Source organism: Ptychodera flava, chromosome 8 (genome assembly GCF_041260155.1).
Source record: "Ptychodera flava strain L36383 chromosome 8, AS_Pfla_20210202, whole genome shotgun sequence".
Taxonomy (NCBI): domain Eukaryota; kingdom Metazoa; phylum Hemichordata; class Enteropneusta; family Ptychoderidae; genus Ptychodera; species Ptychodera flava.
Window position 1 is genome coordinate 2236438 of NC_091935.1, and position 26124 is coordinate 2262561.

The 26124-nt window shown below is 36.5% G+C and overlaps 2 protein-coding genes across 2 annotated transcripts in view; one reads left to right on the forward strand and one right to left on the reverse strand.

Annotated features, from left to right (window-relative positions):
* Positions 1-899, reverse strand: part of LOC139138177 (uncharacterized) — a 19915-nt gene extending 19016 nt beyond the window's left edge. The window contains exon 1 of the mRNA XM_070706432.1: positions 750-899. The gene's annotated coding sequence lies outside the window, so the exon portion shown is untranslated. The remainder of the gene's footprint in view (positions 1-749) is intronic.
* LOC139138176 (nardilysin-like) lies at positions 900-26124 on the forward strand. The gene is given in 28 exon segments (XM_070706431.1): positions 900-1054; positions 1694-1892; positions 1895-1972; positions 2383-2464; positions 3096-3196; positions 3683-3809; positions 5266-5361; positions 6461-6583; positions 6864-6921; positions 9676-9749; positions 9978-10047; positions 10803-10880; positions 11606-11726; positions 12052-12110; positions 12535-12589; positions 13327-13431; positions 13866-14022; positions 14749-14799; positions 14921-15040; positions 16159-16361; positions 16861-16988; positions 17850-18009; positions 19032-19250; positions 19767-19819; positions 20341-20424; positions 21071-21278; positions 24593-24688; positions 25276-26124. Coding segments are annotated over 28 exon segments (3285 nt in total). The 5' UTR covers positions 900-986; the 3' UTR covers positions 25588-26124.

Here is a 26124-nt window from a genome sequence, read left to right on the forward strand (position 1 = left end):
TCAGGGGTGGAACATTTGATCTTGTTGGAGGCCCCTTCTCTCTAACAGTTACTCCACAGTTTTGAATTCATGGAAAAGCCATTAATTTTCCCATGTTTCGTACTGAAGTGAGGTGGACTTTGTCTGCCTGGTTATTTTCCCTAACCACCTCTCATATTATCTTCTTTGACGGGCTTGAGTGTTCAATGTAAAACCTTCTTTGAAGGGATCAAAACCCCCTCTCCCAATAAATGGTCCACCCCTGACAGCATTTTTGAAGGTTGTGGAAAGTGTGAATCGTTGGATCTACAAGCACGTAAATAAGGGCCTAAAGCTTAGAATGATTGAAATATACAAATATCACGATCGCATACAGTCAAAAGTAGCTGTACTGAGCAGCAACTGTAATCTTGAATTCGCAGGCCTGCATGATTAATTTCTTTCTTCTTTTTTTTTGAGACCCAGGTTATACTGATTTGTATATGAGAAAATAGGATTTGATCCCGTTGTACAACTGTTGCCCGGCATCAAAGCACGGTCCCCGTGATCAAAGTAAACGGCGCGGCGACAGCCACTGCATGGTCACGTCGGCGAGCGAAGGACCTGTGGGAGTGTGTACGAGATGACACGACTACAAACTGACATCAACTGTTCACTGACAGTGGTGTCACTGTCAGGCGAGGCGAGGGTCAGTTCAATGTACCTGTAGTACTGTACACGTTTAAGATTTTGAGAACAGAATACTATTACATTCATGGAATATATCCTACCTTGATCAAAGTAATCGTCTACAGGAAAAAGTACAGGGATTTTGACCAGATTGATAAAAGAGAGTCAACCATACACCTTGTAAATTACGATCGACCTGAGTTTTCACTCATTATCATGACATAGTAGGTCGCCATCTTTGTTCACGATATAACAACGCCTGTGATTGGTTTCCCATTCAACAGTTACGCCAACCAGAAATAGCCTTATGAATTACCGGTTATTACACTGTCTTTCACATGTTCAGCTGTGAGCAGGCTAGAATGGACGAGGTTGTGAAATCACCGAACGATAAAAGGGAGTACAGGTACTGAATGTTCGTTTTGGGCAGTTATATCCATCCATCTATAAACATTCCTCTTGTGCTATTTTAGATACAGTGGCTGTGTCGTCTCAGACAACGACCACTGATCAGTGACCGCACAAATACCGTGTACAGTCTCGACGTCTCCACTGCACTGTTCACACATAACTAAGTAACATGATGAAGCCATAGCGAAGCTTAGACATGTTAGATATTTTTTCCAATGGGATACCGGGAGCCAACCGCGAATGATCAGGTCGTGGTACATTCACTTTCAGAAGTGAGAGCGATATTTACAGTTTACGTAATTGTAGCGGATTAGTTCCATTGTCGAGCTGAGGCCCTTGAATCCATGGGAAAGTCGTACAAAACGTTTCCCAATCAAGATATATCCACCATGGAGCTAGAAACAGACCACCAATCCCATTTCCAAATGTTGCGATTTCTCGATTCGGTTTGTGGATGCCATAGACTTACTGATTTTCAAAGAGACATAACAGTGTGCAGTCGTACTCACAGCTGAATTTTGACATTCAACATTAAAAAAGAATGCAACATTTTAATTCCTCTCAGCTTTTGGAAACAGCTCATCAAATACACAAAATAAATCTCTGTCATTATTGTCTTATTATTATTTTCAAGAGTAATTAAACTGGAAAATGGACTCACAGCACTATTGATATCAGATTTGAAGAGCAAAAACGGAAAATCATTTTGTGATGATGAAGAGAAGATGGAGTACTCTGATGAAGATAATGATGATGGCGATGAAGATTATGAAGATGACGATGATGATGATGATGATGATGATGATGATGATGATGAAGACGAAGGTGATTTGAAGATGAAGAGGATGAGGATGATGAAGAGAATCCAGATAATGGCAAACAAAAAAAGTCTGCTGTCCAGTCACAAAAAATGGTATTAAAGGTTTTTCATAATTTGTGGAATTTGCAGTGTTACTTTTTTGTTTTTCACTCGATCATAAAGGCAAATATTTATATAAACTGAGCATAGTTAAAAGTATGATTAAAATTTTCTAGCTTACTAGTTATGCCACTTTAACTGACCTTGATAATGACAAGAACTTTATTTATGTTTTTGTAGCAATGTTTGACTGAAATATTTGTAGATCATGATGCTTTGAAGTAATAGATCTTTTAGTTTAAATTCAAGATTGAGATGATTAAATGTAATTATTCATGGTAATTTTCATTGAATCTGTTATCTTCCCTTTGTCAAAGCTAGCTTATTTTTCCCATTATGATGCTTCAATGTTTGTAGATTCAGATAAATTTTGATAAGTTTTATATCATCTTTTGATATTTTAGGCAGCTGCAGCTCTCTGTGTTGGCATTGGTAGTTTTTCCGATCCGCCAGACATTCCGGGACTTGCTCACTTCCTAGAACACAGTGAGTTTTACAAAATACACATTAGGGGAAGGCTGCATTAACTTGCATGGTACCTGAAACCCGAGTTCTTGCCTGACCAACTCGGGTGACAAACAGAAGACTTTTAATCCCCAAGGTGTGAATGTTCCATTGTTATGTTTATCTAATCCAGCTGGTGCCATTGTAGTGCCATTGTAGGAAAGGCAGGTCTGTGAAATTGATCCTCTAGGGAAGTCGGGTATTCCTAAGTTAATGGAGCTTTCCCGTAATGATACACAATAGTTCTACTTTTCAAATCTGTCACTCTGTGTGAGTATTTTTCATTCGGTAGTTTGGAAGAATCCTGAACAGAATACTTGAAGCTATGTCATTATTACAGTATTCTCATCATAGGATGTCTTTTACAACTAACATAGCCCTGGAAAATTTTGAATTATGTCATGGCTTAGCTTGATCCGGGTAATTTATAGTTTGCTATATGCTTAAAGCTTTTTAAATCCTGTTCATTACAATGTGAATCTGTATTGACTTTCAAAAAGTTGTTTTCAAATTGCAGAAACGTCACCATGTGTGTAGTGATGATAAGGGATAGAAAGAGAAATATTGACAGGTTGTTTCAATATCAGTAAACATTAGAAATGTTTTTTTACAGTGGTATTTATGGGAAGTGAGAAGTACCCTGATGAAAACGCTTTTGATGATTTCACAAAGAAGCATGGAGGTAGCGACAACGCATCCACTGACTGTGAAACAGTAAGTGTAATGAGTAAACAGCAAACAAACACATTAAAGTCCAAAAACAGTAAAGGCCCAAACCCTTTGGTGTATAAACAAGGAATAGGGTTGGGGTGGGGTGGGGGCGATCTGGGCGACAGACAGGTAACATTTTATTCAACTTGAAGCTTAATTAAAGCTTTCAAACTTTCTCTCCTTAAGAGAGAGATATCCTTCTTAAGGTCCTGGTTTTACATTTCATGATTACATATTTTTGAAAATCATGTCAGGTTGTGATTCCAACAGATACAGGGAAGGTTATAACTTTTTACAGGTTTTTAAGCAGTACTTTGCTTATAGGTTAAAGGCTATTTTAAGTGTATCCTTGGCTGACGACTTTTCAAGTTTCTCTTTTCAAAAAAAGAACATTACCTCATACCATTAATTTAAAGATTACCCATTCCATATCTGTTCGGTAAATAGCCTCATTTTATACATCTTTTGATGACTTTGTTCATTCTACAGACTGTCTTCCAGTTTGACATTCACACTAAGTACTTCAAGGAAGGTCTTGATCGATTTGCTCAATTTTTTATCGCACCTCTGATGAAAGTGGACAGCACAGATAGAGAGATAGAGGCTGTTGACAGTGGTAAGTTATCATAGTTGAAGTTTGTAGCTTTCATTGAGAGACCCTTACTATGCCCTTGCATGATAAAGAATGTATACAGAACAAGCAAACTAGACTACAAGACCAGCAAACTAGACAGCAGGACTAGACCACAAACTAGACTGCTGGACTAGTGAACTGGAAATCAGGCCTAGCAAACTAGACTGTAGGACTGGCAAACTAGACTGTAGGACCAGCAAACTAGACTGCACGACTAGCAAGCTAAACTGGTGGAATTAGCAAACTAGACTGCAGGACTAGCAAACTAGGCAACAGGACTGGCAAACAAGACTACAGAACTAGAAAACTAGACTGTAGGACCAGCAAAGTAGACTGGTGGACTAGCAAAGTAGACTGGTGGACTAGTAAACTAGACTGGTGGACTAGCAAAGTAGACTGGTGGACTAGTAAACTAGACTGTAGGACCAGTAAACTAGACATGGCAAATTAGACTATAGGACTAGCAAAGTAGACTGGTAGACTAGCAAAGTAGACTGTAGGACCAGCAAAGTAGACTGGTGGACTAGCCAAGTAGACTGGTGGACTAGTAAACTAGACTGGTGGACTAGCAAAGTAGACTGGTGGACTAGTAAACTAGACTGTAGGACCAGTAAACTAGACATGGCAAATTAGACTATAGGACTAGCAAAGTAGACTGGTAGACTAGCAAAGTAGACTGTAGGACCAGCAAAGTAGACTGGTGGACTAGCCAAGTAGACTGGTGGACTAGTAAACTAGACTGTAGGACCAGTAAACTAGACATGGCAAATTAGACTATAGGACTAGCAAAGTAGACTGGTGGACTAGCAAAGTAGACTGGTGGACTAGCAAAGTAGACTGGTGGACTAGTAAACTAGACTGTAGGACCAGTAAACTAGACATGGCAAATTAGACTATAGGACTAGCAAAGTAGACTGGTGGACTAGCAAAGTAGACTGTAGGACCAGCAAAGTAGACTGGTGGACTAGCCAAGTAGACTGGTGGACTAGTAAACTAGACTGGTGGACTAGCAAAGTAGACTGGTGGACTAGTAACTAGACTGTAGGACCAGTAAACTAGACATGGCAAATTAGACTATAGGACTAGCAAAGTAGACTGGTGGACTAGCAAAGTAGACTGGTGGACTAGCAAAGTAGACTGGTTGACTAGTAAACTAGACTGTAGGACCAGTAAACTAGACATGGCAAATTAGACTATAGGACTAGCAAACTATACTGCAGGACTAGTAAACTGGACTGCGGAACAATACCACTGGTATCAATACAAGTGTTTGGACAACTAAATACTGGATGAATTTGCTAGCCCCCCTTGTATCAACAAAGAGTCATTAAGGTTCGGTTTAATATCCTGTGCAGATGTTGTGTATGTGCTATGACTTATCAGTACACAATAAGATCATACCCTGGCATCCATTTAATTGTGTCTTTTGACTACTCAGAGTTTCAGATGAGTCTGACGTCAGACAATTCCAGGAAACTACAGTTTCTGGGAAGCTTGGCCAATGATGGACATCCAATGGGAAAGTTCATGTGGGGTGAGTAGAAATGTCAATATCATGTTGATCATTCATTGACAGATAAAATACTGGCAGATGCCGAAAAAAATCATGGTATGGTTTTCTGCAACTTTCATGATCAGTTGATTATGAATTTTGATAGGCAACCATATAAACAGAGCAACAAATTCAATCAAACCTGGCTTTTACTTTTTGCATTTTTCTTCTGATAAATTGATTTGAAATAAAATGCAACTTATGTGTATATGCTTACTGAATTGTATCCACAGAACATTTTTCACAACTAAATAATGTTTAAAGTTGAAACTCAAATATGACCGTCACAAATATATGTGTAATCACGTGAATTAAATCAACGAAATCCAGCTCCAAGGATTGGAATAGCGACATTTTCAAAGACAATATGGCTTAATTATGGAAATCCAAAAGATCTTCTTCGCTTTTTGGGGACATTTTCACAAGGTTGCAGCCAGGACGCACCCTTGTGAAAATGTCCCCAAAAAGGAACCCATTGTCCTGCATTCTCATGCACTGTGGGTCACCTTGGGCACACTCATGAGTTGACTGTGTTGCATATAGTCCTCAAGTAATATCTGTTACTGATGATGGCCTTTGTTTTGCATGATTATTTTGAGGCTTAGATTACAACTTACATCCAGTGTACTGCTACAATTGCCTGAAATTAAAGCATAACTAACCCCCCCCCCTTGAATTTTGTTTTGAGAAACTAATTTATGATTAAAGAATACAAAATTTGATTTACAACTGACACACGTCCCCAAAATGTGCAAAATGTTCCAAAAAATAAATGGTAAGGGGACATAGTGTCCTCTGGTTTAAAATTCCTGGCTGCAACACTGCTTTCTGAACATTGCATGGTATTTTGTTGGCACAGTCCATAAAATGCAAAAAAATACAGCTAATAGAGCTTTAAATGACCTTTATTAGGAAGATATTGTGAGATTTGACATGACACTGCTGGTTCATTTCCGTTACACTTAGCAACACAGTGTGATGTCCCTGAAGTTCATCTTACATCTAGTTGAATAGAAACTCAGATATGCAAATTAGCTCAACCATCTACATTATGTTGACATCATTAATCTTTTCATCAAAGGAAATTCCAAAACTTTGAAAACTGATCCAATCGAGAAGGAGATAGACGTTCAGAGCAGACTTCGTGAATTTCAACGCAGAATGCATTCAGCTAATTATATGACACTGGCTGTGCAGTCCAGAGGTGAGATTCCACTCTGCAAAAGTTTAAAAATCCCCTTTTATTTTTGTATCATATATTGTATCCTATTCTGTTTGTATTTCAACGTCTTCTCCTACTTCTCCATCTTTGAATTTTTTTCCAACTCTGATGACATTACAACTTTTGGTAGAAGTTACACTAAAGAAATTCTTTTTTATAAACATCAACATACAGTATTTGAAGTAAAAATGATTTGATTATTTATATACATCATTGAAAACTATCTAGTCAAAGTACTGTAATTGTTTATCTTTGTTTACAGAAACTCTTGACACATTGGAAGAATGGATACGAGAAATATTTTCAAAAATTCCCAACAAGTAAGCTGTAGATTTAGGGATTTACAATTCGTGTGAACCATGTTGTTTGTATGGAAACAACAAACATTTATTGGACTGGTTGGTAGTAACTTGTCTTAAATCTTGCTACGTCTGGATCACTAATTTATCGTATATTTAAGCAATAATGCACCCCCTCCAGGCTCATAATGGACGAAAGCAAACTTTGCACGACATAATGTACGAGGCGAAGCCGAGTACATTATGGAGTGCAAAGTTTGCTTGAGTCTATTATGGGCCGGGAGGGGATGCATTATTGCTATTATTTTATAGTTTTGGCAATGCCAGTGAATTTGTAGTTGTAGAAAACGAATAAAAAAGGAAATTATAACTGAGTTCGAAGCCAGTGAGCGTGACGTCCAGCATGATCGGCCCTGACTCTGTACACATCACATGCACTCCACACTGCACTGCACTGAACACGCACGTTCAGCACAAAAAATTACCAGCACTTTCACGGTTCATTTTGAATTGAAAAACGATGTATTTTCGAAGGAAATGAAAAGTAACTGCATCCCTACCGTCTATATCAAACTTGAAACATCACCTTTAAATATCATGCCATTCAAAAAGTAGACACGGTGAAATGCCAGAGATGAAGAAAACATCGACATCGGTATGATCAGCGAGCTGCATGCCATGGTATCAGCTGATCAATACGATCATTATTATGTCCCTTGTAGTACAGCATTCATTGCAAACGATATCAACAGAGTTCAACATTGTTATTCAAATGTTTATATTTCAATTATAATTGTGTCTATAAATTTAATTTTCGATGACTCCTTGAGAAGAGCTATTTTATTTCGGCGAACGACAGAACTTGACGTAAACGGGTGCTTGAAAGGTACAGTTGACAAACATACTGTACCGTCGCGATATCGAGAACAAGGCAAGGTAAAATCACAGACATGGAGGAAAAAACGATGAATGAAACTTGTCTCCGATTACAGTCAGTGCATCAGAATTAGGTGGCCGAGATGTTAGATCAACGGAGAGTCCACGGGCGTCATGATTGTTGGTAGTAGCTGAACTTGGACCGAGACTTTGAATGGCTCCGTAGTAATTTCCATAGACACTTCCGGTCAAGGTTGATGACAGCGAGCTGCCGTTGTTGGCCCGTTTACGGCTGGTTTCAATAGCCTTTCATGCTTGCATCGTTTACATGGCCACTGACATACATAATATGCCATGTGTCAAACCCAGTATCGTCTAGGAGTTTGCAAACGTACTGAGTTCTGTTTCACCTATACGGCAACGAAGCGAACCATGTTGTAAACAAACGTAGTAGTACAACCAGCATATCGGACGGGGACTGCATGCTGAGCGCCAGCCAGACAGATGGCAAGTGCGTGCGTGAGGACTCAAAAAATGTAATAAATCGTACAGTAAGACATTATTATCAATATTGTGAACCATTGTCAAGATTTATAGTTTTATGTATTACATGGTTTATCCGATATTTCCCCTCCTTTTAAATGCGCAGTCCTTTTTTCGTTTTCAAAAAAAAAAACTTGCTCGCTGTGGGGCCGCAATGCTGAATAATGGAATACATTATCAGTAATAATGTATGGATATGACGTCACAAAATTCACTGGTATTGACAAAGCTATAATATAATGAATAATTTGGCTAGAGATGAGATACATTAAATAAGATCATTTTGAGTTTCTGTTGAGAACTTTACGATACTCACTTGAAGTAGAAAAAAGACTGAAACCAAACAAGTTACCATTCCACCAAATCAAACAACCAGTATGCACCGTAAAATTGAAATATCTAAACTTTTGCTCAAACTTTCCTTAAGGTAGAACGCACCTCGGGGACAGACATTCGGACTCTCAAACTTTTACAGTTCTTTTCTGATATACCACATGTGGGGGTTCATTTTAAAGGTCTTGGTGAAAGAAAACTTTTCACCGGCAAAGTTTTTCGAAATTCGAAAATTTGTATTTTTCTCCATAGAGTTAACACAGGGACGGCGGCCATTTTGAATTTCCAATATCGGTAAATCTTGGGTAATTTGTTTCTCTAGTACAAAAATTTGCACGGTGACCCCCTATTTTTATTCTTGATTTTGAAAGAGAATGATTGAAAGATCTCTTGAGGAAAGTTGGAGCAAAAGTTGAAGTCTTTCACTTTCGAGGTGCATACTACCTTAAGGATACATTGAACAACAACTTTCAAAGTCAAGAATAAAAGTCAAGAGTCACCGTACAAAATTTGGTTCCAGAGAAACAAATTATCCAATATTTACCGATACTTGATATTCAAAATGGCCACCAGCCATGATCCCTATGTTAACTCTATGGGGGGGGGGGGGGGGGGGGGGGGGGGGGGGGGGGGGAATGATTTTCACAAAATAAGCCAGTGACAACTTACAATATTCAAAGCGATTCAAAATGAGCCCCTATCAGTGGTAGATCAAAAGAAGTATTGTACTAGTTTGAATGTCCCAGAGGCACACAGTACCAAATCTTGTCAAGCAAAAGTTCAAGTCCCAAAGAAAGCTAAATCCTTGATAGTTTCTGAAGAAACAGAGAGATGTTATGTCACATATCCTGTATTGCCATGATCAAACTCAAGCCTGGAAAGAGTACGGCAAGGGAACTGATTGTGGTGTCAAAAATAGTCAGAAAAAAATCCAGTCAAATTCTGCCAACATCCCCATGCTGTGAGATACCTCAGTGTGTCATTCTGTAATGTTGGCCTGACACTGTGCTCTCTTCTTTTCAGTGGTCTACCAAAACCAACTTTTGAAGACCAGGTGAAACCATTTGAAAACCCTCAATTCAATAAATTATACAAGTGTAAGTATTTTCAGATATTTGTCATAGTGTCTGATTGATGGATTTTAAATCTTGTCGGTTTTTATGGAATTTGACGCAGAAGACCTCCAGACAAATTTCTGATGTAGCAACTTGGATAAGATATGTATCATCCTTACAGAGTAAGCCTATATGTAATGTCACAGTATCATCATGTAACATTGTCAATTTAGATGTGGTTTTTATAAAACTGCTTTTTTCCTTTTCCAGTAATTCCAGTCAAAGACATTCACCAATTAGAGATAAATTGGGCATTACCTTCCTTGCTGCATTATTACAGGTAACAGATGTACATTAATTGTCAAATCAAATTTCGACAATTGTCACGATTTGTTTGAGAATTTATTGATTCCATTTTAAATACCCAGTATTTCTTGAATTATTAGTGGTGTCTTGTGTTTAAGCCTCTAAAAGTATTTTGAGTCAACTAAGTTGAATTCATTCAGTCTTAAAGGGTCAGTAACTGTAACTTTTGATGATTTTTTTCACTATTTTTGTTTTGTACATCAATTAATTACAAGTTCTTGTTCTACTCCCCAAAGCATTCTGAAACACCAAATATTTAGCTTGTCAATACAGCACATGTATAATGTAAAATACACTTTTATTGTTTGCGTTTTAATTCTAGTCCAGAATATGTTCGTCAATAATAACAATGCAGTCTACACATGTACAGACTGAGTTGACAAACTGAATACTGTGTATCTCAACATGATTTGGGGAGTAGATCAAGACATTATGGTTGACATTTAAACAAAAAACAGTGAAAAATCATCCAAAGTTACAGTTACTGGCCCTTTAAAAAACTGTAATATGTTTTTCTCTATTGACTATTCCTAATGAAAATTTTAGTTCAATGCATCACTCATTTTACCAATTATATAAACTGAATGTAAAAACTATTGATAAAAGTCAGGTGTCTTGCCAAAACTGTTGAATGACAAACTGAATTAATGCTAATAGCATCACAAAAAATGTGTTTATCTTTTCTCTACTAAGTGATGCAGATATTTTTTTCCTTTCTATTTGATTTAGGATCAAACCATTACATTATTTGTCATGGCAGATAGGACACGAGGGTACAGGCAGTATTTTGGCTTTGCTGAAGAAAAGGTGAGTTTTCAGAATACCTGCCACAGTAGCTTACCAACGTTCAACTCCAGTAACTTTTATTTTTAGACAAACATGTCAGCCTTGTTCTGTGTGTCAAATACAGTTTCTTACAAGGTCGATGTACTCTGGAAAGTCCTTAAATTTCAAAACCTCCTGGAAAGTCCTTGAGAAGTACTTGCAAATGGAAAATCAAGTCCTGGAAATTCCTGGAATATTGATGAGCCAACTAGAATTTCAAAAAATCACATAATTATTGGTCATGATATCATAAAATAATCCGAAAAACAATACATTTTTAACTCCAAAATACCATTTTACAGGCATTACATTTATGATATATCATTTTCAAGATATCATACAGTGATATGTAAAGTGATATGTCAAACACTACATGAAAATACCTGGAAAATGTTATTTTGACCTGAAATTGTCGATGAATTGCTAAAAAAGCCCCTGAAAGTCCTTGAATTTTAAGTGACTTTGAGTGTATGCACCATGTTCTTATTGTGTCCCTAAAGAATGTTGAAATACCTAGTATTAAAAAACAGCCTACATACTAGTGCTTGATATTGTTACCATTCACCACTGATCCAGATTTTCCCTCTATGGGAATTCTTTGTACGTTTCATCAAAGAAAAAAAGTTTGGACCAATAATAAATAGCACACAAAACATGTTATGTGAATAGTCATCAACAATCCAGTGTATTACACATTTTCATCATAGATGTCTGGCAATTGGATTGTATTCTGGAAACGATGACACTGGTTTTGAGCTGAACTCCACTCATTCTGCATTCTCAGTGACTGTAATGTTGACAGAGCAGGGATTTGATCAAGTGGATCAGGTGAGAGTTATAACTTTGATTTTAACAAAAAACATTCTCATTAGTGACGTTTTATTCAAAACTGAAAATTTACCCTTTTTTTGAAAGTTTAGATAGATTCAGGTGTTGACTGGATTGTCCATGCTTGAGCAATCTTGATTTACTGTTAAACTGTTACATGCAAAATAATATCCAGTTCTGAAAAAAATTGCAAGTTTGAATTCTGTCACCCTTCTACTTCTTTGGTTTTAGAGGACTAGACTAAAAGATATGGCAAAATACTGCATCCATAGATTTCGTATTTCACTTTTATGATGACTGATCTTACAGGATTTCTGCATTTCAGGTTATATCGATCATCTTTCAGTACATCCAAATGTTACAAATGAAAGGACCGCAAAAAAGGTGAGAAAACCAGTATTATGCGTGAAGAACGATAATAACATGCACATCTGTTCTCTGTGAATGATTATAATGGCGCATATATTTGCATTTTTGTTGCTGAGTGTATCTCGTGTTTTCACATGAGATATACTAACTACAGGGACTTGATAAGCCTTATTGTTTCTTTCTGGAAAGAAACTTGTGTAGGGTAATCTTGGAAAGCATGTTTCTATAGTCTTTTTTTAGGCAATTCATTTGTTTATGAGTTTAATGTCATGGAAGCGCACAGTTCTGTTGTGAATCTCAATATTTTGAGAAAACATTTTCATTGGAAGAAGTAGATCTTGATTTACATGTTACACTTTTTTTTTTCAATTACATTGTATTTTATTTCTTTGATTTCTACATTTTATAATTCATATTAGTTTCATTTCCACCCATGTAGGATTTATGAAGAAATACAGACCATAGAAAACAATGAATTCAGATTTCAAGAACAGGTAAGTTGTCAGGTCTAAAACTCAACGGAAAATGAAAAAGGAACTTGCAGGTATATCACTGGACAGTTATTGAATAATTTTGTCTGATGGCTGGAGATGATCATTTCAAAGTAATTCTTGTAAATTCTACAGTTCTATGTGATTTGCTGACTTACGATCATAAACAGATGAAACTTTGACAAGGTTTTGCACACTGTGTGCTTATGTGATGAACTTTGCGATGAATGTTCATTGCAACTGCCAAAATAATTACTGCTCTCTAAACCTTGGTTTTTTCATGAAAAAATATCAGCAAGATTTGATACAAAGGTTTGACATCTCATGTGCAAAATTACTGAATAAAACATACATCCCGATCATAAAAACTGACACATGAAACATATAATTACATTCATTTTGGTGCTGACTTACTCTCTTACCCCATCTGGAAATACTTCACCGTTAAATTGATATCATGATAAATTTGATTGTTTCTTGGTGGTAGTAGAGCAGTGAGCAACAAACCGCTTGACTTGTCGCATACTTCAGTTTCTTGATTAATGTGCATCTTGTAACATTTGGCACATGAGTCAATGTCATCTTTCAAGTTCATTGCCAGGGAAGGTTAATTTTTTGTAGCCATATACTGGTTAGTCTTTGAAATTAATGTAAACATGAACTTTGTGAGTGTCTGTTTGATAACTCAAACCATGAAGAGCATGAAAATATGAAGCAGTCTTGCAATTTTCCCACCACAGACTGATCCTGTAGATTACGTTGAACACATCGCAGAAAACATGCAGTATTATCCAAGTCATGAGTACCTGACTGGAGATCAGCTGATGTTTGAATACAATGGAGAGGTAAGGATCACAAGTTGTCATAGTAGATTTGTATTGATTGTGAAGATAGTGGAAATACCCAATCCAGTGCTTCCTCCACAGAAACATATGCAGTGCTGTATCTCAAATCTATTTGCTCAGTGTCCAGTTTCACAATAGGTGGAACAAATTTTAAAACACTACTATTTACTGACGTCAACTGTAAAGCTGTACTGATTGCCAATTTTATGAATTTTCACACATGCCAAATATTTCATAAATTATCCTCTTTAAGGCTCATCTTTGACTCCATACAAACAATGATAGTCCTCTGTGTTTATGTACTGCCACATACAATATGTAACCATAGATAATCAAAATAAACAACGAGTTTTTACATGACAGGACATAGAATCACTGACCAAATTTTGATATTTTGTGTTTGTCAAAAATTTCACTTTTTTACTTGTGTACAGGTGATTGCTGAAGTGATGGACATGTTGAAACCAGAAACTGCAAATATCATGATACTTTCCAAGAAACATGAAGGTCAGTGCGACCTTACGGAACCCTGGTACCAGACTCCCTATCACGCTGAAAATGTACCAGAATCTTGGAAACAACAGTGGCGCAGTATGTATACTGAGTAATTATTCTTAATCCTGCAGTTACCATAAAATTTGTGTCAAATATCTTATAATTCCAAAAAGTTAAAGATACCTTCAGAAAATGGGCTTTAAGGTACCGTTAGTACGGTACGCATATCTCAAAAAGGGAAAATGATTAAATTTTTACCAACACTATACTGAAGGGGATGCAAGCCATTTTCAACATCAACAATAAAAACCTTTGATCTTCTGCAAAGTGTTTTTATCAGAGAAACAGATTACCTTCAATCTTTGATATATGAAATTTCCTTCAGTAAACTTTGACGGAAAAGAGATTTTCAAATTCTGTATATTCAAAATGTTCAAAAAATAATGAAATGGTTTTCGATTTTGTCCCAAGGCATATTCAGCTTGAGTGTTTCATATCCACTTGCAACAAAATTTTTCTGCAATGAAGTACTTCAGTGCATTACTTTCACTATTAGAAATGCTGTTGACAAGTAAAAAATAGACATTCGCAGAAACGTACAGGGCACAAAGTTTACTTTTACCATGCCTCTCAAACACTTCCACCACCATGGTTTCCAATCCTAATCCTACAGTTGGACCTCTATACAGGGAAAAAGGGGTGAAGTTTTGATATATTCAGCATTGTCTGTTGAAAGTTAAAGGGTTTCAAAAGCGAAACCACGTCATTGCTGACTGTTTCTACAAGACACTAAACTTTCTAACATTTGTTTTTGTTTGACAGATTTAGAGATTGATCCGGCACTTCATTTACCATTGCCAAATATATTCATTGGTGAGTATTATGGGTTATTGTTACCTAGCGATAAAATTGACATGATAGCTTTGCTTTTAATGTCACTATATTTTTCTAGATTAAAACTATTTTTCAATTTTTTTCCCCTTTTTGTTGACAGCCTCTGACTTCACTCTGAAAGGAAGTGACCGGGAAGACACAGAGTATCCGGTACCAATACTGGATAACCAACATGGAAAACTTTGGTACAAGAGAGATTCCAAATTCAATGTACCTAAAGGTAAGATTGTTGTTGAAATGTTTATGCTAATCTACACTTCAGGGTTTTAGATGAATTTCATTTCTCTTGTTAGTAACTGTTGCTGGTCTGTTGATATTTTCACTTTTCGAGGTACCTTGGTTCTCAGGGGTCCGCTTTATGGACATTACGTAGGTAGGTAGGTAGGTAGGTAGGTAGGTAGGTAGTAAGTAGGTTGGTTGATAGGTAGGTAGGTAGATTGGTAGGTAGATAGATATGTAGGTAGGTAGGTAGGTTGGTAGGTAGGTAGGTAGGTAGGTTGGTTGGTTGATAGGTAGGTAGATAGGTAGATTGGTAGGTAGATAGATATGTAGGTAGGTAGGTAGGAAGTCATGTAGGAAACCGTCAAAATTTATGATACTTTCCAATGCATAAAGACAACAGGTCCCCAGAATTGTGCATACGTAATGCACTGTCACGCTTGCTGTAAAACTTTTGCAAATCCAGAGATTTTTTTGAATAAAGTGTCTGAATTTGCCTACAACAAGTGCTCCTTTTTAGTTTGTGATTGATTATCGATTATGATCTTTGTACATATCAGAATTTATGTTTTAGCTGTAAAGTTACGATGTTTATGAAACTGTGAGTTGTTAACATTATTATTCATATTCATGGGCATGTAAACAAACCATTACTGTGTATTTGTGGTCAGTCACATGGTTTAGCTCAACCAATTAAAATGTGACAGACAGGGCATGGTAATATAATATACAATCATAGCATATTGCAATGCAGTGGTTAGAATACCAATCATGATCATAGGATGATGTATCTGAGATTTTGTCATGGCGATATTGTGCACTTGAGCAGGGAACATTTTAATGGGAATGCTCCTCATTGCACAATTGTTGTGATGGCTGATGGAATAACGGAACACGGAATGGGTGAACCTTGCAAAAAGTGGTGCCGGTCTTTGGTAGACAAGCAGTTTGCTTGATCTAGATTGTACTATGATGTGTTAACAGAAACAGACCCTATGGTGTAATCTGGATTTTAATACTCTGACAAGTTGTCGTAGTCCATTTCATCATGAAGGACTTGACAAAAAATCCAATTGTTCTGAATTTCAAACCATTTACACTGAAATCTTCTTTTCACAGGGTTCATCTATTTCTTCTTGATATCGCCATTGGTCAATTCTAGTGCTGAGACACTGGTGTTGCTGGAATTCTTTGCTACGATATTGAGTCACAACCTATCGGAGACGACATATGCCGCTGATTTGGCACAACTCACCTATCATTTCAGAGTGGATGAGTATGGACTTGTCATGAAAATGTACGGACTCAACGATAAGCTACCTGTAAGTTACTTTGGTTTATTTTCCATGTTGTAGATTACATGTGATATTTGTTTAATTTCAGGATTTTTACATGATCAGCAAACACACAATGTCCATACTATATTTGTTTTTGAGAGACAAACGTTTTCTCAAACTTATACTCTTTATACATCAGGAAATATTTTGGAAAGATATCAAGATGAAAAGTCTCTATTTATAATTTTTTTTTCAATTTTTTTCAAATTTGGTATTCGAAAGCAGTTACTTAGTATACTTCAAGCAGAAAAAAATTGTACTCGAGGTTGTAAGACACACAGACATGTAATAGAATTTGCAGGATTGTGAATTTAAAAATCAAGGTCAAAGGGAGTAAGATACTTTCATTTGAAAGTAACAATGGTATTTAGAAGTTTACAATAAACTACATACATTTGCAATACCATACATACATTTTTTATACCAGTGCTAGTACATGCAAAACTAACTATTTTATCTTGTATTGTTATTTATCATTTTGTAGTATTTATTTGAAACCATTGTCAGTTTCATGGCCAAGTTCACAGTGACAGACGACCTTTTTGCTGCTGTCAAGGAACAAATGACAAGGTCATTTCGCAACCTGATTATCAAACCATCAATTCTTGTCAAGTAAGTACTGTCTTGCTTTGTTTTCTTGTGTTGATCAACAGTTACTATGTTGTCACAGATTTATGGGTTACCCTGGTATTTATCAGCCAGTGTTCACTCAGTTTTGTGTCATTTCTAAAACATGAATATTCAACGCTGATAATGAATCACCATTTGAGTATGCAAATGATCAGATTTACATATTCAGATATACTGACTCATTTGAGTATGCAAATCATCACATTTGCATATTCAAAGTACTTAACATTTGATTATGTAAATCATCAGATTTGCATATTCAATTTACACTGAGTAATATATCTCATATTAGTCAATGCTATTATGCCATGCATCAAGCATTAGATTTCTTCAAAAGTGATTATCAAACGCCAATATCAAACATCAGTGACCTTGATTGTGCTTCTGTTGTCTCGTTTCATGCAATTTAGGGTTGTGTTAGATGATATTTCGTTTTTCTCCATGGTAATTTCCTCGACATTCAAATGAATACGATGTGAAAATCTTTCACTTATCAATTTGATTGCAGATGGTTTTAAAACCGTTCCACACCTGTTTTGCTTCATAGTGGCACAACATCACATTAGAAAACAAAAGGATTTTGTCAACATGTGATGGTGGCAATGTTTATGTTCTTGGCTTGTCAACACTATTTTTTCCATTGATATTCAACAACAATCCAGAAGTCTTTGGGAACAATCAGAAACATCATTTAACAAATGATTTTATGTTGTTTCTGAAAAACTCACATGATCTGATTGATGTTGAGGACACTTCTATTCGTATAGAAGACATTGTAAACTTTCATAATACAGAAATCCGTAACTTGCAAGGTATTTTCAGTAATTTTCTGACATCTTTCAGTGATGTCAGGTTGTCAATTCTTCAACAAACCAAGTGGACATCAGTTGATAAGAGGGCTGTTGTCGCCTCGGTAACCAAAGATAAAGTGATGGATTTTGCTGATAAATTTCTACACAATTTGTACCTAGAAGGTCTTGTACAGGGAAATTTCACCTCTCAGGTAAGATGCTAATTTTAACTTTATTGCATAGTCACTGTAATTTAAAGTCTGGAATTTTAATACAATAACAATATTATGAGGTTATTACGAAAATGCCGCAAAGGATGCACGAGGACATTGGCGCAGCGCGAAGCGGAGGGCGATGCGAGGCGCCAATGTCCGAGTGCATCCTTTGCGGTATTTTCGTAATAACCTTATTATTATACATCTTACATTCCTGATCGGGCATCAAAATGTCGGAGTAGTGATCGTTTTCATGCAATGTCAACAATTTTTCTTCCGATTTTATCGCGCCAGTGTGGAACGCGCTTCTGCAAGTTTTGGAGTGTGTGCACTACACACATACGTACGTACAGAGCGCGCGCGAGACTTGTTCTGGCAACTCGTCCAAGGGGTCCCTTGAAACCGTTCTACAGCATGTACAGTGAATGCGCAGATACAGCCGCAGGGAATGGGGCGCCTTGAAACCGTGCCGTACGGGACGGGCGCGAGTTCCGTACGGCTTTTTAGCGCATGCTAAATTCTATTGTTCTCGATGGTAGATGTATAATAATGTATAATATTTGAAATTGTTGAGTCATTTTGATCAATCACTCCGTAGACAGTTGAGAAACTGTGTATGATCACTCCCAGCAACAATGCACCTATAAAAACACTACCACAAAATTTCTGTATAAGATCACCACCATGATATTTGTCTGGTTCATAGAATGAAATATTTTTTTTCAACTCTTAAAAGGAATGTCAGACTTTGAATTAACACTTGAAAGACAGTGTTATCACAAAAGAGTATAAAGTGAGAAAGAAATAAATGAATATGCAAATAAACACTTTTTCCAGTCCCCTTTTGATTTCACAAAAAGTATCCTTCTTTACCACAATTTAATGCAGAGATTAAAGTTCATAACATTTGGACATTTAGCCAGACTTGGTCTTTTGTATTTCATTGTCTATTGGGATCATTTTCTTGGGAAAAAGTTGTTCCTTTTAATTGAAAAATTAAATTTTTTTTAACAAAACAGGAAGCGTCAAGTTTCTTCAATTTAATAGTCAACAGATTGCAGTGTTCTGCAATCCAGGGTGAGTTGCTACCGGAAACCAGGGTTGTTCAACTACCTCCAGATGATTACGTCTGCAAAGTCAGCAATTTCAACAAAGATGACATCAATTCTGTCGTTACAAACTATTACCAAGCAACGGCTGGTGACATCCAACTCTGTGCGCTTATTGATCTGTTGATTGTAAGTATCATTGTCAAATAGTTTTTTAGAATTCTTCTCTTGGTCTATTTCTCATCAGGACTCTCTGACAAAAGATTTTGTTCATATAGAATGAAAACATGAATTTGTGGCAGAAGAATCACCACCTAGCAGAGTGGCAGCATATATCTAGATGTATTTTTTCATATTGCTCGTGTTCTTTCTTCAACGCAATGTTTGTGCTCTGATCCAATATGGCTCATGGCTGAACATTATAGTCTTGTAAATAACAGTAACAAAGCTGTTATGTATGCAACGTAAGCAGAATGATTAGAAGGGCAGTCATGGAATGAAAATATTTCCTTTGTGTGAATTTTAGGCACATTGTTAGTTGTAAAATGGTATAATTTCTGTCCATGCCTGAATACTTTATAAATGACTATCACTGTTCTTAATAGTAGAAACTTGTCTGTGAGAGCATGTTTGTTTGTTAATTAGTAAGCGTATAAGTTGGTAAATTGTCTTTTCATTTCACCCTTTTTTCCACTGAATGGTCAGATGAGAATGGAGGAACCAGCATTTGATATTCTGAGAACTCAGGAACAGCTAGGGTAAGTATGTGTGCAAAAATCTACATGTCTTTGCATGACCAATGGTTTCCATGCAAAGTCATATGGTCAATTTTGCAGCGAGTTTTCCTATCTGGTATGGCATGATTGACCCATGTGACCTTTTGAGGAAGTGAGGAAATGTGTATTCCCGCTGTCAAATGCTGTTTATTGCCCTTGTAAGATCACACACGGAAGTCTGTAATGCAAATATGTATCAATAATATCATCAAAAAAGACACATGAAGAGTTTTTTCAATGCAGAGTTATGCTGTTTGGCAAACAGGTGAATAAAGCTATTTCATTCAAAGTCTGAGAGTCAGAATGGTTCCTGTGGATGTCTCGTTTATTATCAATATTGAGATCTATTCATGAAATCCTAGGAAGTTCAGTTCTTGTTTTTTTGTCTTTCAGCAAATATGATTCAACTAATGATTACAAGTCTGTCATTTGATGTGTTTTCAACAGTCAGTCACGTATATCAACTAATTTTTGTTGTATCCATGATTTTTCTGCTCTAACAGATATGTCGTCTTCACAAGAGTTAGAAATACCTTTGGAGTGCTTGGTTTTTCTGTTACTGTCAGCACACAAGCCACAAAATTCAGGTAAATGATAAATAGTTGAGTAATATCAGCAAAAAAGGCATTCTGATCTCTTGAGTGATGTCTTTGACTTTGTTTTAGATGAGTCTTTTGCCAGGTTTTCATATTCAATGATGATCTACGTCAGATTTGTTCACATTAATTTATTTTCATCTCTGCTATACGTCTCAGAGCTCACAATATAGACATGAATAAAAAGTGGAAAATACTGAAAATAACTTTCATCTAAGCACATTCGTTGAAGTAAATGTGTTCATTTATGAAAAGTGTGCTCATGAACTATGTTTAAGAATGGAGATCAACTAATAATAAGTCATTATCAATGGGGAAAATTCATTGGTGCAAAATATGTACACAAATTAATGTTTTGAGAACTCATGTATCATTTCTGCTATTCCCAAATGTGATTGCAGTTATGCACCAAAGGAGACTGGTAACACAACGAGAGAATCCCAGTAAAATTTACCATGGGTACTATCCTCAACATAAAACACTGTTTACATTTGATAACACCCTTTAAGAATTCAAGGCCATGTTTAAAAGAATACGCTGGATCTTAAAGATGTGCACTCAAAATGGCTGCAAAATCAAAGCATATGCAAGAGGAAAGGTTCTGTAGTTTGTATTGATTTTTTTTTTCATTTTTCAGTGTGGCACATGTTGACAATCGAATTGATGCATTTTTAGATCAATTCATGACCATTCTGGAAAAGATTGATAAATCAGAGTTTGACACCGTCGTTGATTCTCTAATCAAACTGAAACAAGTTGAAGATTTACACCTTGAGGAGGAAGTTTGTAGGAACTGGCTTGAAATCACTTCTAGAAATTATGTCTTTGACAGACTTATCAAAGAGGTACGTTGGCCTGATGGTGTTACCCACAATGCACCATTTACTATAGTTGTCAAATAGCAAAGGGACAATGTCAAAAGATTGATGTCGGATAAAAATGTTAATTCTTTAAGGTTTGGGGGAGGGGGTTTAACCCAAAAAAGTTTTCTATCCGACAAAAACAATATAACAGGGTTCGTACGCTCCTGGAAAGTCCTGGAAAGTCCTGGAATTTAAAACCACTCCTGGAAACTCCTGGAAACTCCTGGAAAATCAAAATTTACTCCTGGAAAACTCCTGGAAAATCACTAGTTACGATCGCACACGGTCGAGAACGGCCTGATCGTAAGGGCAAACGTCAAACAGTATAATTGTCGAACGTCAAAATTGCAAAAATGCGAAAAGATGTTTTGCGACAGGTGGGGAGCCCTCCCGAGACAAAATTTGGAAAGCGTAGTAGTGTTTCTTAAAATGTCGTAAAGGGGTACCCTTGTACTAGCGTGGGCGAGACCATGTTGTGTATTCCATTATCCATGGTTTTGCACGCACGTACAGTGACATCGAAGTATGCATGAGTAGGTTGTGGAGGGACCGTGTTGAAATTTAAAGCTTGTTCGGGTCACCAGTCACAGCAATGCCTCCTGCAAAGTGTTTATTCAGCGATCATTGGTTGAAACAGCCCGAGTACGTAGGATGACTTGAGCGGGCGCAAGATAAATTCGCGGCAAGATGCAAACTTTGTGAAAAGACTTTCGATGTATTGGAAAGCCTAGCACTACGTATGATGCTCCGTGTTCCCGTGGCTTGCCATTCGGCACATTCATGCGAGATATTGCCGGCCTTTGTGCCCTTCACCGTGCATTACCAGCAAACTTATGGTTTTTGACGTCATGCGAACAGTTCTTTTTTGCAGTCTGTGAGCGGTTGAGTGATTCGGGTAGGCATAGATTGGAATCGAGTTGATTTCGGCCGAAAGTAGTTAGAAAAGTAGTTTTTTGTGTGCGGTCCAAAGTGGGACCGCATGTCTATGGACCTCAGCAGGGCTGTAGTGGGACGCTTTATAATATAATGCAGGGAACACATAGCATCATACGCGGAGCTATGAAAAGCCATGCTATAGCTACAGGAGCAAAACATCGAGCTCTGATAGGAGAAAAACAGGAGCAAGTAAATAAAAAATTAATGATTTCTTTGCCCGATCTTCATCAAATGTAAAGTCGTCGACTAATTCTAAGCCTTCCCTGAGTTTATCTTTCCTGACACCACACTCGCAACTGCACAGTAAGTGAGGCTACCCACAATTCCCCTTGATTTGTTCACTCAGACATTTTTTACTCAAGGCTTTTTCAATTTTATCACTTTCTTAACAATTTTTAACTTACAATTTAAATTCAGGATTATTTGTTGACATTGTGTTCCTAAATTATTGATTATGTTTAAAATTCAAGAGTAAATTGAATGAGAAGTCGATGTTTGGAGGTTTTAAAAATTGCACACTTGTCAAGATAAAGTTATCAGCAACTAAGATGGTCTCATCATACCACCTGTCAGACATGCAAATTTCCTTTGTTACGAACATTAAAAAAATCAATACTCTTTCTTTTGCCAACACAGATGCAACTTATTCTCTCAGTTTCCTTGAAAATATTGTGTATGGCTGTCAAAAATCTATGTCGACAAAATTACAAAATTGCTATCTCCTCCGAGGAAAAGGGGTTTATCATCTCATTATTCAAAGTGAGAAATCAGAAAATTATGATGATCAGAACTATGTTGCCAGAATTTTTAAATATTGTTCTGTGTACAGAAGAAATTTGCTTCAGTTCAGTGAGTGATCTACGTGTGTACAGATCATGGAGAATTGTGGGTAGCCTCACTTACTGTCTCAATCGTCAGCGATGTTATTCAAGATGTCATCACCGTCAAAACCTGTCAACTCGTCATTGACTGCATTTGTCAGCAAAATGATGTCTTATGGGCTGAAGTTTTGTGGACAAGGAAAACATTAGAAACAATTAGTATATGATTCTTATTAAAATTGCAAGCTTTATTGTGCAAACACTCCTGGAAAATGGCATTTTTCAACCACAAATACTCCTGGAAAATGGCAAAAAAACTCCTGGAAAGTCCTGGAATTTTGATTTACTTGAAGTGTATGAACCCTGAATATAACAATATCCTAGTCTGGTTTGGTTAAGAATTCTATAAAGTTGCGTAGTAATTATGCATTTTCGCTCCTTTTGCAGCAAAGTCAATCAAGCCCCTTTGATACTTTGATATTGGTGTTATATTTACAGTGAAAGACCCGGAAGTTTATTGAATGAAATTAAGGTGTTTTTCATTTGAATAATGTTGTCTTTTGCAATATCATCCATCCTGAGTATGTTTTAGTATGATTGGAAGTATCACAGTAAGGAACCTTTGATCAACATTCAACAATTAAGTTTAATTTTTTTCGGTGGGTTGTGCAAAACTTCAGGAATTAACATTTTTATCTGACATTAATCTTTTGACATTGTCCCTAAATGTGCACCAGTTGTCCTTATCCTTGTAGCTGTTATGCAATATTTCAGTAAAGTTATTCCGAAGGCTTGCTCTTTAAACTACTGATTCAAATTATTTCCAAAAATTCGTCTGATTTCACAATTGTTGTAGCTTCCTTTGATGAGCAGTATGCTGTCATATTTCACTGTTTATTTGGTTGGAAGGATAAACAACTGTACAGTGGTTGGTGAAATTCCGGTCATAATTTTGACTCTGATTTTCAGGTTCTGATAATGTCAAGAAGCACCAGTCAATAACGTACAAATAGCTTGGCATGATCTTTTAAAAACAGAAGTTAGGAATGTTTCTTTTGCCTTGATTAATTGCAGATAGAGTTTCTATCCTAACCATTTATCAGGAGTTTCAGTTTGGACAAAGAAATAATTGTGAGAATCAGCTCTGACAATGAGTGCATACCAGAGATTCAATATGGCACAGGCTTTCAAATGTCCAGTTTTTCTCTCATAGACTATACGTCGAGGGTCTATGTTGTCACAAACTACATGAGAGATTTTCATTGAAATTCTCAATATACTATCAGTATTAATACATTGTTTCTTATTTATGGGCATAATGATTCTTGTCTTTGTGTTTCCCAACCATTCATCAAATTATTGTAGTTCTCACAGCAGCCTAAAAACCATAGACCTGATAGCCCGGTGATTCTATAAGCAATGATTTAGAAAATTTGAGATGTTTATATACCTTTTCTACAAAAATACATATTGTGATGATATATTGTAGAATTTCATGGATAGAAAGTAAATTGACAGCATTGGTATTTCTTTCCAAAGGTTGATGCTTTAAAGGGTCTCACCAAAGGACAAGTTGTAGACTATCTTAAGAGTCATAAACTTGGAGGAAAGAAATGTAGAAAACTCAGTGTTCAGGTAAGAATGAACAAATTCAAGTTCAACATTTTCATTTCAGAAACATGATTCAGTTAATCAGTGTATGCTAGTAAAGTATTCAGTATTGATTCTTAATCATACTATCACCGTTGTCTTTTTTATGCTTTCTGCGGTGCTCGATGACTTTTACTGTATAGAAGTGACCGTGATTGTAGAATTTTAAAAATACATACAATTATAATATTACACATGCAACGGTATTATCTGCTCGTGTCAAATATTTGGACAAATATTGACCGTTTGATACAAGTGCTAATTACTACTGCAGGGTCAGACTCACAGACTGTGGCATTCATTATAACACTGATGGTAGCAAGTATGATTTTAGTCAAGCAAAAGTCCTTTAAAAAATTTCAGATAATATATTTTTGTTGATTAATAGTAGCACTATGGCATCTTTACCAAGCAGTCCCATGTGACGTTATGTTAAGGTTTAAACTACATGTATACATTATGTATCTCTGTATACAATGATATCATATTAGATGTGCACCAAACGTCCAAATTCACAGCAGACTTACATATCCGTTAATTTTCTGCTCTTAATGATCGAACTCAATGTTTAGGTGTGTGGCTTTGGAGAACACGAACAAAACAACCGACTAGAGAAAGTGAATGGAAGTGAGTTAGCAAACAAACAAACAAATATGAAGATCACAAGTGATTGTACTGATGCCAGGGATCTACCTGCTGAGGGCGCTGTTCATCCTGACTCACAGCTCGTCAATGGAGAGACAACCATGGAAACAGATGAAGACACATTTTCTCTCCAGTTTCTTCCACTGGATGATGGACTTTCAAAAGACAAAAATGTCGTTGACATTCAAGGATTCAAGCAAAATTTATTTGTGTATCCATTTACAAAGTTAGATCATTGACAAAGGTTGTGTTGTTTTAGAAATTCTGCAAACTTATTGACCTTGTGCAAAATATCAGTGAAATATTCGTAGACAATGTTTTATGTAAATGAAGTCTCACGTGAGAATCTGAGAAAAAATGTAGGTTATGATGAGATATTTATTTTACAGTTTTAAAAGTATTTTATTGTCATGTTCACTGAAATGAAGCTTACAGGACCAATCACACTGAAATTGAACACAGCAATGATTACGCTGCGCATCTTGGAAATGTCCTCCGTTTTTTGTAACGTCAGCTGTGTCACCATTATCAAAGCTTTTTAAAATGACTTCTTTTAAAACGTAACGAAAATTATAAGAAAGGAGCCAATAGGAGATTGTAACCCTTTCATCACCATGGTTTGGCCCAAACCCATTTTTCTCAATAGTGATTGTGGACTGGTCTACAAGGAAATGGGGGTGACAGGTTAAAAGCTGAAAAAGAACTGTCTTCAGTGACAGAGAAGTGAATGGATTGTGAATGTCCTATCAATGAAATAAAGTCCTTTTGATCGCAAA